Below are 15204 nucleotides of genomic sequence, written 5' to 3'. Positions count from 1 at the left end.
TAGGCAGCTGTTAACCACCTACTTAGAGTACAATAGCTAAGAGTATGTGGCTAGAAGATAAGAAATAACGTATACATATATATTTACACTCATTGCTGATCATACAGAAATGATTAACAACTGTTTCTTCAACCTAACAGTCCCTCCTGTTTATCATGACAGTATGATCAGAAGCATCAACATTGTAGAAGTTGCAAAAGCACTTTAGGTACAACCTTCATTTAGACCACATTGTCATTATCCTGGAAAACATTTAATTCCGTTTCTTCAGGTCCGAGCCCTGCACGGGTGCTTTCGGCTCGGCCGTCATTATGAATTATATGTCTTCTTCATCGCCATCGCTGGAAACAGGCTCTGTCTCTATAGTTTGGGTAAGGGAGAGAAACATTGTACTGCGTGTCCGAAAAGCAGCATTAAGAGCTTGATTAATAAACATTTTCAAACATGGTATAACAGTAATAAAACAACAGAAAAATAAAATGAAAAACAAAAGAAGAGGTAGGCATGTTTTCATCAGTATTGACCACCATGTTCCTGTAATAAACCAGTCTAACCAGGATGAGGAGGACTGCGGTCGACTGTCCATGGTCATCACTTTTTGTAAGTTTCGGAGGCGGTCTAAGGCAGATGTCATATTGGGTGAGTGCACATTGTCAGGAATGTAAGTGCAGCACGTTTGGTTCAGGAGGACACATACTCCTCCTTGTGCGGCTGTCAGTAGGTCTAATGCCATACGATTCTGGATTACCATCTGTCTGGTTATGTCTAATTGTTCATTTTGTTTTTGGTTAATCAGTATCGAATCATTCATAAATAGACCTAGTCTATAATTTAGAGTTTCTACGCGTAGCATGAGTTTTCCAATTCCTAGCCCAGGGAACAGGGCCAGCATAACTTTACTGCCTGTTCCCCACAATTTATGTTCAGCGGGCACGTCGGTTCCCCACACACTATCATGGGGTTGTATTGATATCGAACGCCTTCTCCTGCTTCTGAAGAAAGTTTTACTTTCCTGTGCTATCAGGAAGGTGTGATCTGAAACAAAAATAAGAGCGCACACTCCAAACCAGTTCGGTGGTAAGACAAAGTATGCACGAGGTCCACACAACCATGCTACTCCGTCCACCCAATATGTTCCATTACTGGGGCGAAGCATCGAAATTGGAGATCCATACATGCTGTCTACATATGTTAGGTTACAGTTCGTGGTGTTTCCTCCTATCCATCGCGTACCATTATCTTGCTTAAAACAAATGGCATGCTGATATGTCAGTGGGTCTCGGTCCATCAAGACAGAAAAAGGAAGTGAGACATTAGTTTTAGCAACAGCGAAGTCTACCCAGAAATCCTGTATACAGGTACCATTTTGAAACCCAACGTCATCTGGGTAGTTTCCTGTAGCCTCCTGATACTTAATTCGGACCACTGTCATTCTATTAGTCCCAGGTATAGTTATGTTCACATCTTCCCCTGCTAGCGAAAATATAAGGGAAAGACGGCTCTGGTATCCTATTCCTGCGAAAGAAGCAGCGCACTTGGCTTGGGATATGTTCATAGCTTTACCATACACCGTAGGTCCTTCACTATGAGTGGGCATTACTGAACAAACATAGCAATTTGTCACATTTTTCGCTGTTACAGTATCATGTACATATCGGTACCAGTAGTTTTGCATAAATGGATGTGAGTGGTCAGCGGGCAACGGGCGTAGATGGAAGTCATCATGGGTCCATCGCCGTAGGTGCTGTAATGGAGCTGGTGAGAGCCAGGACAACCATACAAGTCCTACAACAAGAATGACCCCTAGAGTCACTTTACCACATCCCCACCCTATCAGGGCCATCCTAAATAGAGTGCAGCTCAGTTGTTTTCTTCACCGGGTTGAGACAACAGCACCCTATTGGTTACTGTGCCTTTGTAGCGGACTTCCACTGCTACTCTGTTGCTGAGGCCTCTGATAAGGGCTTGATGGGTTTACAGTGACTTTTGTGTATCCAGGAAGGTCGTTCTGCGATCTTTACTGCTGTTGGTGTTGTGAGGAGGACTTGATAAGGACCGTCCCACCGAGGTGTGCTCCAATCTTTCCGCAACAGGACCTTGACCAGGACCCAATCTCCCGGCTGCAAGTTATCCTGTTGAGTAGAAACAGAATTTACCGGCAGACTACTGGGGCTATGTTTTTGTTGTGATGTTAGTAGTTTACGCATCCAATCAGCCAGCGTATTTTCTCGGTCTGCTTTTTCTATGTCATTCATTTCAGTTGCTAGGGGAAATGGTCTACCATACACTATTTCAAAAGGTGTTAATCCTGCAGGAGTGGGAGTTATTCTCATCCATAATTTTACTAGAGACAAACATTCTGGCCACGGCCTTTTTGTCTCTTCCATTGTCTTTTTTAGCCTTGTTTTAATAGTGCCGTTGGTCCTTTCCACTAAGCCTGCGCTCTGGGGGTGATACGCACAATGATTCTTAAGCGTAAAACCTAATGCTTGTGAGCAAAGGGACATAGTCTGATTTACAAAATGAGTCCCATTGTCTGATCTTATAATATGAGGTATGCCATAGGTAGGGAAATAATGGCTTACCAAACATTTTGCAACGGTCATTGCATCACAATGCTTTACAGGGTATATTTCTACCCACTTAGAAAAGGTGTCTATAATAACTAGACAGTATTTCTTTCCTTGTGACCAAGATAATTCAATAAAATCCATATGTACAACTTGAAACGGATACTCAGCTGTGGGGAACTGGCCACGTTTTGGTCTGATGTTTCCTTGTGCATTGTGTTTACAACAAATTAAGCATGTCCTACAAAATTGTTTTGCATAATCAGAAAAATTTATAGCATAGAAATATTGTTGTATGATATGTACCATCCCTCCTGTTGAGACATGAGTATTTCCATGGCTCACCAAAGCAGCTGTTTTGTATAAATTTTTTGGTAGGATGGGCTTGTCATTCATATAGTAAACTTTCTCTCGTTGTATTGCTCCTCTTTTGATCCAACTTTGTACTTCTATTTTAGGAGCATGAATCTGTGCATCACATAGCACATCGCTATCTATAAAAAGAATGTCTGCCACTGATAAGGTAGGTTGTTTCAGTGCCGCTTCTTTGGCGGTTTTATCTGCAAAACTATTTCCTGCGGTTTCTGCAGAGTCATCAGTCTGGTGTGCTTTGCATTTGCACAGTGCAAAGTGAGTCGGTAAATGCACAACGTCTAATAATCTAAGTAGCAAATTCGTATGAGTAAGAGATGTGCCCTGTGATGTTCTAAAACCTCTATTTTTCCAGACTCTTGCATGGTGATGGACAGCTGCAAACACATATTGACTATCAGTGTAGATAGTAAGTGACTTGTTCTTGAACAGTTCACATGCCCTGATCACAGCATAAAGTTCAGCCGCTTGTGCTGAACAAGTAGAAGGGAGTGCATTGGCTTCTAACACTTCAGTAGATGTAACTACAGCATACCCAACTTTATTTTTTTCCATATCATTTTTTGATGCTGAGCCATCTACATAAACAACTTCTGATCCTGGTATAAAAGTTTGCAGAATATCTGCTCTTGGTTTTGTTTGTTCTTCTATTGTTGCTTTGCAAGAATGTGGCTCCCCATCCTCTGCGGTAGGGAGAAGCGTACTAGGGTTCAATAGGCCACACCGCTGAAGTTCAATGTTACGTTGTGAGAGCAAAAGTGACACTAAGGTAAGATGTCTTGTATGTGTTAAGAATGGAAGCGGTGTCTGCAACAAGATTAGAGACACAGAATGAGGAACTTTAAGTATGAGGGGGTGACAAAGTACCAATTCTGCTGATACCTTTACTGCTTCTGCAGCAGCTGCACAGGCCTGTAAACACTGTGGAAAGCCAGCTGCTACTGCATCTAATCGTTTTGAATAGAATGCTAACGGTCTCTCTTTTGCTCCGAATGGCTGTGTTAATACTGCTTTCATATAACCTTGATTAGCATCTACACATAGGGTGAATGGTTGTTGATAATCTGGTAGAGCAAGGGTCACATTGGTTTGCAACATTCTTTTTAAATTTGTAAAAGCATTTTCTCCGTCCTCAGTCCATTGTATTTTGTCCTTTAGAGTCATCTCCTTCCCGTATATTAAATTTTGCAAAGGTTGAACTAGAAAAGCATAATCTGGTAACCATTCTCTACAATAATTGCATCTGTTGTTTAGTCTGTGGTTTAGGTGCTTCCTGTATAGCTTGTTTCCTTATCTCTAGCAGCGAGCGACCTTTTTGTGAAAGGTTATGCCCTAAATAGACAACTGTCTTTTTGCAGTACTGCAACTTCTGTTTAGAAGCTTTATGTCCAGTATTGTATAAATGCTGAAGCACAGTTAGGGTAGTTTCTTTGCAATGTTGTTCTGAATCTGCTGCTATTAAGATATCATCCACGTATAGTAATACCTGACTATGTGATGGTATTTCACAGGTACTCATAGAGTATCTAAGGGCCATGGTATATACATGTGGGCTTTCAGAAAATCCCTGAGGGAGTCTAGTATATGTATATTTTTTCCCTTTATAGGTAAATCCAAATAAATGTTGAGAATCAGGGTGCAATGGTACTGAGAAAAATGCATTACTAAGATCCACTACTGAGAAGTAGCTTTTATCAGGAGTCAATGAGTTGAGCAATAAGTGTGGGTTAGGCACGTCTGGTGCTGCATGTTGCACTATGTTATTAACAGGTCTTAAATCCTGCACCATGCGCCATTTCCCTGTATGTCCCTTCTGGACTGGAAAGATAGGAGTGTTGCAAGTGGCTTCAGGAGCCTCTCGCAATATTCCTGATGCTAACATGTCTTGCACTACAGGGGCTATACCTTTCTCTGCTTCAGGTTTTAATGGGTATTGCCGGACGGTGTTCTGATTTCACAGTTACTTTGTAAGGTGGGAATCCCTTTACCAGCCCTACATCAGTGGGGGAGGACGACCACAACCCTTCTGGAAGGCGATCTAGATCTGGACATGATCCCTCCTCCAGGGTTGAAAAAATTTGTCAGGTTGGGTCCTTTAAGTGTGTGGTGGGAGTGGTTTGAACTCTCCATCCCAAAGGAAACCGCCACACATTGTGTTTCTCATCATAGCTCCAACAGGAGCCAGATACGGGTTGGTAGTCATTGTAACTGTGCATAGAATCTCGTAAGAACATCTCTACATCTCTCCACTGCATCTGGGGTGGTTTTGAAAGAGATACGTGTGGTGTTCTCTCTCTAAATACAGCTTGTTGCTTGTTAGATAAAATGACTGAGGCTGCTGAAAACCCAGTGGTGGGGTTAACATACATATATTATACAAGTGTCTTGGAGGGCATGAAACGTTTTGTCATAGACATAATCTGGTCCAAGGGTGTCTTTGTACCACATAGTGACGTGTAAGGCATCGTCAGGCATGAACTGGGCCTGTCTAGGGGACTGCTTTTCTCTAGTTTTCCGCAATAATTCTCGTGTCTGTGCAGTTCCCCCTAGGTCCAGAGACCAGTAATATTGTGGTGTTGTGGTTCCTTGCACAACATAAGCTTCCTCATTTACGATTGCTTTCATGCCAGTGGCTGTGGCAACCACGCTAATGCCCATTTGTACCATAAGGTCTCGACCTAACAAGTTAACAGGACAAGAAGGGCTTATTAACACCTGTGCTTGACATTCAAGTCCAGTTTCCTTATCTTTTACTGCAACTGGGTTTGTTAACTGATGTCTGTCTGTCTGACCTCCTGCCGTTTTTATATTTATGACTGATGAAGAATATGTGACTCCGGGAGGACTGGAGGTTAGGACAGTCCTACATGCTCCAGTGTCACACAGACATTCATATACTTTGCCGTTTATGACTAACTTCCGACTTGGCAAGGTTTCCCACTGCCTTTCTGCTAATAACTGACACACTGCTTGTAAATCTATTTCCTTATCTAAAAGGTCTTGTAAAGTGACCTCCGTTTCCTTTCTTAAAATCACCTCTGTTTTGCCTCGGATGGTGTCGGTAACAGGGGCCTCCGAGGGGGGTCATTGATCATTGTTTTCAATGGAGTTTGGGTTATATGGTTGTTTCCCTACTCTACAATTCCTAGCTAAGTGTCCAGGTTTCCTGCATGTCCAGCAAATGTTATCTTGCTGAGACGAATTCCTGTAATTGTTTCTGAAAACACCTCTCCCCCTTCCTCGGCCTCTTGACCTTCCTCTGAATCCTCCCCTCCCCGGAGGATTCATTTGCACTAACGCTACTACATCTGAGGCGCTGAATATTGTGTCTGTCTTTTCCTGTTTCTGCGCTCTCTGCGCGTGTTGGGCATATTCTAGTGCTTGTTGGACTGAACCAGTATTCTGATGTACCCAATGTTTGTCAAGATATTTTCGCAATTCGGGCTTTAGGCCTGCGACAAAAGCTCGTTTTAGCTGTTGTTGGTACACTCCTACTGCCTCTTCATCAAATGGGATCCCTGAGTTTCCTCTAAATACAACTCTCATTCTATCCATAAAATCCTCAGGTTCCTCTCCATCTTTTTGTTTACATTGCGCTATTCTGCCATAATCTGCTCGTCTCATAAACACTATCTCTATCCTTCCATGTAATTGTTGCATACTCTGTTTTCTACGTACATCTCTTAACTTACTTTGTTCCAACCATGCATCAGAAAAAACATATTCTTTTTTTCTGTCTTTACCTTCTTTCTTATTGGTAGTCTGTAACATCTCCAGTTTTAAGTTTAGCTTTTATACAAAAGTCTGTGAGCTTTTATATATATCTGGAGTGTGGAGTTTTCCTTCAAACCCATGTTTTTTCCTCCATCTACTTATTTGTCCTGATCCTGGCTTATATCCTTCCATAAACTTCTCATCTCCCTCTAGTTCCATTTGTTTACTTTGATTCTTCCCCATTGTTACCTTTTAATGGATACACTACAAAAAATAAAAAATCCTAAAAGCAAGTATCTGGCATGAGACCTCAGGAGGACACTAACACGGCCTTCTACTGCTCCCTATTAGAGCAGCGGTGTTAGTTTTCAGGGATGAAACCCGTCCTTGATCCTTCAGTCACCAGTATGTTGTTGCTTTTAGGGTGGATCGTGTAGGTTAATCTAAAACCTATAAAAACACATCCACATACATCAATATATATATTTCCAACAACGCCTACTTTCTCTCCCGGTTAATTTCGGCTAACCTCAACCACATGCATGTCTTGGCCACCTACTTATTTAGGTGCCGTATCTCTCACTTGGCCACCTACTCACTTAGGTGCCGTATCTCTCACCTGTATAGTGTGCTCTCTGATCCGTCACCGAGGTCCTTCAGACATCACCAGACGTCGAGCGCAGTTCTAACCACCGGCCTGATGACGAATTCACATCACAGGTCTTTCTTGCACCCGACTTCGAGTGGCTGTCGACAGACTTCGGTGTCGCTTCTCTCGGCGTACTGGAGACGTCTTCGGGGTTCCTCGGATCCGGCTCGAAGGACCAAATTCTATGTTGGGGAAAGCGCCCGGCGTTTCCACCCCAACTCCACATTTACGAGACACACACAGGTTACAGTTTTACTTGCAAGGGTACCCACACTCTCTGCAATGCAAACTACAGCAGAATGTGTTACAAAGGGTGGTTCCCCTTGGCTTCTTTATTTATAGTCAATGGGGGGCGCAAGAGAGGGAAGTGAGATTCTTATCTAAGTAGGCAGCTGTTAACCACCTACTTAGAGTACAATAGCTAAGAGTATGTGGCTAGAAGATAAGAAATAACGTATACATATATATTTACACTCATTGCTGATCATACAGAAATGATTAACAACTGTTTCTTCAACCTAACAGTGAGTATGGGTATTGTGAAATGTTGGATGTCAACTGTTACAAAACGTGCTGCACCAGTTTATTTATGGATGGATGGATGGATGGATGGATCTGATTAACATCAAACCGCCAGTAACTTCACTCTACCCTGAACTCCACAGTCCTTGTCCAAAGACAGAGTTCATTCTTAGGCAGGTCCCAGACCTATTTCCAAATCTCCTGCTCCCCAGATTCTCGAGAACACTCCAGAGAATCACTTGGACCATGGACACTTGCGGGAGGCTCTGGACAGGGCCGAGGAGCTCTGTCTGCAGGTCAACGAGGGGGTCCGGGAGAAGGAGAACTCCGACAGGTTAGAGTGGATTCAGAGCCATGTCCAGTGTGAAGGCATCACTGAGGTGAGCACATCTAATGCAACTATATCACGAAGCTCTTGTCTATAGCCTGGGTTTTATATAATCTACAATATTCCCTCCTGAAGTTCTTAACAAATGTTTGTTTACATGCACAGCCTCTAACAAAGTCGTCTACAGAGTTAATCCTACTACAAGTTAGGGTCTGGATTTTTGCAGCTTTCCTACAGTTTACTGGACACTTCCAATTGTTCCATTTCCCTACAGAACTTGATATTCAACTCCTTGACCAACTGCCTGGGTCCCCGAAAGCTGCTACACAGCGGCAAGGTCTATAAAACTAAGAGCAACAAGGAGTTATACACCTTCCTCTTCAATGACTTCCTGCTGCTCACCCAAGCAGTGAAGCAGTTCACCTCATCAGGGACGGATAAGCTCTTCAGTCCCAAGTGCAACATGCAGTTCAAGATGTACAAGAACGTGAGACTCTTTTTCATGCTGGGGAGTAATGGAGGGGGCTAGCAATACCAGACAGTTACATTTACGGCACAAAATCATACATTGCGTTTTAAATGAACTTTTCATATCCATACAATTCGGAGTAGAACTTTCTAGAAAGAGGTGCCATTTCCTTAGTTGTATGTTTAGCCCATTTTTACGGGCTTTCTCTACTGTGTGTACTTCCAATTTAATGCGAGTCTATGACCCGATTTTGGTCTTCTATCCAACCAGCCCGTGTTTCTAAATGAAGTTCTGGTGAAGATGCCCTCCGATCCGTCTAGCGATGAGCCAATCTTCCACATCTCCCACATCGACCGTGTTTATACTCTCAGGACAGAGAACATCAATGAGTGGGGAAGGAAGGGAGTTAGAGAAGAGACTAAGGAGAATTGAACAAGGAAGCTGTGGCTTCAGTCCACAAGGAGGCTCCCTCGGTGTCCTGTTCTGGTAACAAATCAGGTGTTTCTTCTTATTTAATCAATCAGGACTGCCTGGGCGCAGAAAATCAAAGCTGCTTCAGAACATTTCATAGAGACTGAGAAGAAGAAGCGAGAGAAAGCTTACCAAGGTGAACTATTTTATTTGCATTTAATCCTTTTCAGTGTCTTAGCATAACCCTTCAGTCCAGTTTGATTATGTAATGGTTTTATTCATCTGTCTACAAAATTGCTTGTCCTTTTCCTATTTAATTTAGTTATATGTATGTGTGTGTGTGTATATTTATGTATCTGTAATATAAAATCCTCTAAGTCACCAGTATATATTCATTACCCTATTCAGTGTTTCAGAACCCTGACCCCATGTTTTAGTCCATGTTGGACGTTTCACAGCCAGAACCTACAAACCCCATGAGCAAGAATTTGTTTCTTCCAACCAGTTGAGCATAGAGAGTCAGTCAAAGGCTACTCAACTGGTTTGTAAAAACAAAATCTTGGTCTGAGTTTGTAGCTGAGCACTGGTTTTTCCTGAATTTGAGTTTCCCTCTTTTACACAGCCTGTCCTTCCAGTGAACACATCCGTTGCAGTTTAAGAACCTACTACTTTCCCTTTTGGTTGCTGTACAGTCTATTTATGCAGACCTTCATTACTGAACCCTTGATAACCCTATCATAGACTGCAGTGCCCCATTAACTACAGTTTTTTTTTCCAGTTGCTGTATCTTATTTCTGCCAATTCCTTGGGAGTTCCTTGCATCTTAACTTCTTTATTATGAATCTTATTTATTGTTCCTTGGTCTTTCGACTCATGCATCACTTGCTGTATGCATTTCCAGCTCGTTCCCTGAAAACCAGTGGCATTGGCCGCCTGCTGGTCACTATTTTGGAGGCCACAGAGCTCAAGCCCTGCAAGCCCAATGGTGAGGGTCAAAGGTCAAGTCCTATCTCCCGAAACTCCAGCCGCTAACCCCCTAATGCCTTGTACCTCATGTATGGCTTGATGGTTGGGTTTAATGGTTTTTTTTGATGGCCTACACCCTCCAGGAAAGAGTAATCCATATTGCGAGGTGACCATGGGGGCACAGTGTTTCACCTCCCGGACAATAAATGACACAATCAACCCCAAGTGGAACTTCAACTGTCAGTTCTTCATTAAGGACCTGTACCAGGATGTTCTATGTGTCACCATCTTCAAGAGGGACCAGTTCTCTCCCGATGGTTAGTCCTTTCTTCAGATGTTTATTTCTCCTCTTTTTACACGTTGACACTTCCTGAAATTCGTCTTGGGAACAGTTCTGATGTTAAATGTGCTGATGTTAAATTTCCCTTAGAAAAATTTGGGTGTCATATTTGAAGTTTCGTCTTGTTTTTTTTTTTTTTTAATTTAACTTTTAATTTATTTTTAATTTATTTATTTATTACACGTCATTTTAAGTTTCTCCATGGGGTATCACTGTGGTTTCATGCTTCAGGGTTCTGGTTCCATATCCTCCCCCTGGTTCTGTGTGTGTGAGTTTGAACATTCTCTTTGTATTTGTACGGGTTACTCCTACAGCCCAAGAACACATACAGATGAACTACGTTCTCTACTTTATGCCCTGGTATATTCTGCAGTCTCACTGCAACCCTTCTACTAGATAATTTCTTTTGTGTTTGACCGTTTATTTCTTTCCCCCCCCTATTGCTTAATTTCTTTCATTGTGCCACAATGGCCTGTGTTCTATTACTAGCGTTTGATGGTGGCCGCTTTCATCATGGCTGCTTGTATCATTGTTAGACTTCCTGGGCCGCACTGAAGTTCCTGTGGCCACCATCAAGAAGGAGCTGGAAAACAAGGGAGCAGCGACAAGGCGCCTGCTGCTGCACGAGGTGCCGACAGGCGAGGTGTGGGTGCGCCTGGACCTGCAGCTGTTCGACCAAAAATCTCTCAAATGAGGCGACGCGGATTGGTGCCATGCCATACGCCCCCCGCCCCGCCCCCGCCTCCACCCCGCTTCCCAAGACAAACGGACAGAGCTGAGGCTTCCTGACGAGATGCTCATTCCGATCCCCGGAACCAGCGGCAAGCATCAGCAGAGCAGGTTCTAGGCTGATGCCACGGGCAGTCCGGCTCCAGCACAGACAGGGTTCTGCCATGTTCACTCGCCAGGTGGCGTCTGTGAGCTGAGAGCTGTATGCCAGTGCTGCTGGAGACCGTCTGGACTCCTGAGTACTTCTGATAATGTGGACGTTTGACACAAATGCAAAATATAGGAAAGCCCTTTTGGGACTGATTATTGTTTACCACTGGATATGGTAATATCTCAGGTTTTTGTTTTTCCTGTCAGTTGTTTATAAAACCAAAAATATATTATGTCAATATCTTATCTTATTTTAATTATACAAATTCGGTACCTGTGAGACAAACCAACTTTACCAAGGAACAAATTTTTTTTTTTTTTTTAAAGAAAAATCTTCCCTCACTGAAAGCAAGATGGATGTATGCAGTGTATGTTGTACTGAATACTAACACAGGACTTTGGTAAAACTAAGTTTATTACAAGAATCACACTACCCTGTAACTGTCAATAGGTCGTTTTTTTGTTTCCCCTAACATTATTTAGTGTCAGCAAACCACAGCACATACAAATGTTTGGAAACATATTGTCACTCCTAGATACATCACATTTTACTACTAAAGACGTTATGTTGCTTCATGTGGATTTAACTAACAGTTCCTTAATTGCTTATGCATTCATTCCACTGTTAAAATATTGTTATATGATTTTAACATTTCCACTCAGAAAATCTTAATTCATAAAGGTATGAATGGAAACTAAAACAGGTAATTCTGAACCTTATATGTAAGACACACATCAGGTCAGGGTCAGGGTGCTGCTTTGTCAGGGTGCTGGTTTGTCAGGCTGGTGGTTTGTCAGGCTGGTGGTTTGTCAGGGTGCTGGTTTGTCAGGCTGCTGGTTTGTCAGGCTGCTGGTTTGTCAGGCTGCTGGTTTGTCAGGGTCAGGCTGCTGGTTTGTCAGGGTCAGGCTGCTGGTTTGTCAGGGTCAGGCTGCTGGTTTGTCAGGGTCAGGCTGCTGGTTTGTCAGGGTCAGGCTGCTGGTTTGTCAGGGTCAGGCTGCTGCTGGTTTGTCAGGCTGCTGCTGGTTTGTCAGGCTGCTGCTGGTTTGTCAGGCTGCTGCTGGTTTGTCAGGCTGCTGCTGGTTTGTCAGGCTGCTGCTGGTTTGTCAGGCTGCTGCTGGTTTGTCAGGCTGCTGCTGGTTTGTCAGGCTGCTGCTGGTTTGTCAGGCTGCTGCTGGTTTGTCAGGCTGCTGCTGGTTTGTCAGGCTGCTGCTGGTTTGTCAGGCTGCTGCTGGTTTGTCAGGCTGCTGCTGGTTTGTCAGGCTGCTGCTGGTTTGTCAGGCTGCTGCTGGTTTGTCAGGGTGCTGCTGGTTTGTCAGGGTGCTGCTGGTTTGTCAGGCTGCTGCTGGTTTGTCAGGCTGCTGCTGGTTTGTCAGGCTGCTGCTGGTTTGTCAGGCTGCTGCTGGTTTGTCAGGCTGCTGCTGGTTTGTCAGGCTGCTGCTGGTTTGTCAGGCTGCTGCTGGTTTGTCAGGCTGCTGCTGGTTTGTCAGGCTGCTGCTGGTTTGTCAGGCTGCTGCTGGTTTGTCAGGCTGCTGCTGGTTTGTCAGGCTGCTGCTGGTTTGTCAGGCTGCTGCTGGTTTGTCAGGCTGCTGCTGGTTTGTCAGGCTGCTGCTGGTTTGTCAGGGTCAGGCTGCTGCTGCTTTGTCAGGGTCAGGCTGCTGCTGCTTTGTCAGGGTCAGGCTGCTGCTGCTTTGTCAGGGTCAGGCTGCTGCTGCTTTGTCAGGGTCAGGCTGCTGCTGCTTTGTCAGGGTCAGGCTGCTGCTGGTTTGTCAGTGTCAGGCTGCTGCTGGTTTGTCAGTGTCAGGCTGCTGCTGGTTTGTCAGTGTCAGGCTGCTGCTGGTTTGTCAGTGTCAGGCTGCTGCTGGTTTGTCAGTGTCAGGCTGCTGCTGGTTTGTCAGTGTCAGGCTGCTGCTGGTTTGTCAGTGTCAGGCTGCTGCTGGTTTGTCAGTGTCAGGCTGCTGCTGGTTTGTCAGTGTCAGGCTGCTGCTGCTTTGTCAGTGTCAGGCTGCTGCTGCTTTGTCAGTGTCAGGCTGCTGCTGCTTTGTCAGTGTCAGGCTGCTGCTGCTTTGTCAGGCTGCTGCTGGTTTGTCAGGCTGCTGCTGCTTTGTCAGGCTGCTGCTGCTTTGTCAGGCTGCTGCTGGTTTGTCAGGCTGCTGCTGGTTTGTCAGGCTGCTGCTGGTTTGTCAGGCTGCTGCTGGTTTGTCAGGCTGCTGCTGGTTTGTCAGGCTGCTGCTGGTTTGTCAGGCTGCTGCTGGTTTGTCAGGCTGCTGCTGGTTTGTCAGGCTGCTGCTGGTTTGTCAGGCTGCTGCTGGTTTGTCAGGCTGCTGCTGGTTTGTCAGGCTGCTGCTGGTTTGTCTGTCAGTGTCAGGCTGCTGCTGGTTTGTCTGTCAGTGTCAGGCTGCTGCTGGTTTGTCTGTCAGTGTCAGGCTGCTGCTGGTTTGTCAGTGTCAGGCTGCTGCTGGTTTGTCAGTGTCAGGCTGCTGCTGGTTTGTCAGGGTGCTGCTTTGTCAGTGTCAGGGTGCTGCTTTGTCAGTGTCAGGCTGCTGCTTTGTCAGGGTGCTGCTTTGTCAGGGTGCTGCTTTGTCAGGCTGCTGCTTTGTCAGGCTGCTGCTTTGTCAGGCTGCTGCTTTGTCAGGCTGCTGCTTTGTCAGGCTGCTGCTTTGTCAGGCTGCTGCTGGTTTGTCAGTGTCAGGCTGCTGCTGGTTTGTCAGTGTCAGGCTGCTGCTGGTTTGTCAGTGTCAGGCTGCTGCTGGTTTGTCAGTGTCAGGCTGCTGCTGGTTTGTCAGGCTGCTGCTGGTTTGTCAGGCTGCTGCTGGTTTGTCAGGCTGCTGCTGGTTTGTCAGGCTGCTGCTGGTTTGTCAGGCTGCTGCTGCTTTGTCTGTCAGTGTCAGGCTGCTGCTGCTTTGTCTGTCAGTGTCAGGCTGCTGCTGGTTTGTCAGGCTGCTGCTGGTTTGTCAGGCTGCTGCTGGTTTGTCAGGCTGCTGCTGGTTTGTCAGGCTGCTGCTGGTTTGTCAGGCTGCTGCTGGTTTGTCAGGCTGCTGCTGGTTTGTCAGGCTGCTGCTGGTTTGTCAGGCTGCTGCTGCTTTGTCAGGGTCAGGCTGCTGCTGCTTTGTCAGGGTCAGGCTGCTGCTGCTTTGTCAGGGTCAGGCTGCTGCTGGTTTGTCAGGGTCAGGCTGCTGCTGGTTTGTCAGGGTCAGGCTGCTGCTGGTTTGTCAGGGTCAGGCTGCTGCTGGTTTGTCAGGGTCAGGCTGCTGCTGGTTTGTCAGGGTCAGGCTGCTGCTGGTTTGTCAGGCTGCTGCTGGTTTGTCAGGCTGCTGCTGGTTTGTCAGGCTGCTGCTGGTTTGTCAGGCTGCTGCTGGTTTGTCAGGCTGCTGCTGGTTTGTCAGGCTGCTGCTGGTTTGTCAGGCTGCTGCTGGTTTGTCAGGCTGCTGCTGGTTTGTCAGGGTGCTGCTTGTTTGTCAGTGTCAGGCTGCTGCTGCTTTGTCAGTGTCAGGCTGCTGCTGCTTTGTCAGGCTGGTGCTGCTTTGTCAGTGTCAGGCTGGTGCTGCTTTGTCAGTGTCAGGCTGGTGCTGCTTTGTCAGTGTCAGGCTGCTGCTGCTTTGTCAGTGTCAGGCTGCTGCTGCTTTGTCAGTGTCAGGCTGCTGCTGCTTTGTCAGTGTCAGGCTGCTGCTTGTTTGTCAGGGTGCTGCTTGTTTGTCAGTGTCAGGGTGCTGCTTGTTTGTCAGTGTCAGGGTGCTGCTTGTTTGTCAGTGTCAGGGTGCTGCTTGTTTGTCAGTGTCAGGGTGCTGCTTGTTTGTCAGGCTGCTGCTTTGTCAGGCTGCTGCTTTGTCAGGCTGCTGCTTTGTCAGGCTGCTGCTTTGTCAGGCTGCTGCTTTGTCAGGCTGCTGCTTTGTCAGGCTGGTGCTTGTTTGTCAGGGTGCTGGTTTGTCAGGGTCAGGCGGCTGCTGGTTTGTCAGGGTCAGGCTGCTGCTGGTTTGTCAGGGTGC

The 15204-nt window shown here is 45.7% G+C and overlaps 1 protein-coding gene across 1 annotated transcript in view; it reads left to right on the top strand.

Annotated features, from left to right (window-relative positions):
• Window positions 1–11035, top strand: part of LOC125728130 (intersectin-1-like) — a 68597-nt gene extending 57562 nt beyond the window's left edge. The window contains 7 exon segments of the mRNA XM_049005206.1: window positions 8040–8207; window positions 8430–8642; window positions 8895–9013; window positions 9149–9231; window positions 9937–10020; window positions 10145–10318; window positions 10878–11035. Coding sequence (XP_048861163.1) covers window positions 8040–8207; window positions 8430–8642; window positions 8895–9013; window positions 9149–9231; window positions 9937–10020; window positions 10145–10318; window positions 10878–11035 — 999 coding nt within the window.
• Window positions 11036–15204: the final 4169 nt, after the last annotated feature.

The sequence above is a fragment of the Brienomyrus brachyistius genome, unplaced genomic scaffold (assembly GCF_023856365.1).
Source record: "Brienomyrus brachyistius isolate T26 unplaced genomic scaffold, BBRACH_0.4 scaffold163, whole genome shotgun sequence".
Lineage (NCBI taxonomy): Eukaryota > Metazoa > Chordata > Actinopteri > Osteoglossiformes > Mormyridae > Brienomyrus > Brienomyrus brachyistius.
The sequence above is the reverse complement of the archived record's forward strand: the minus strand, read 5'-3'. Positions and strand labels throughout refer to the sequence as shown.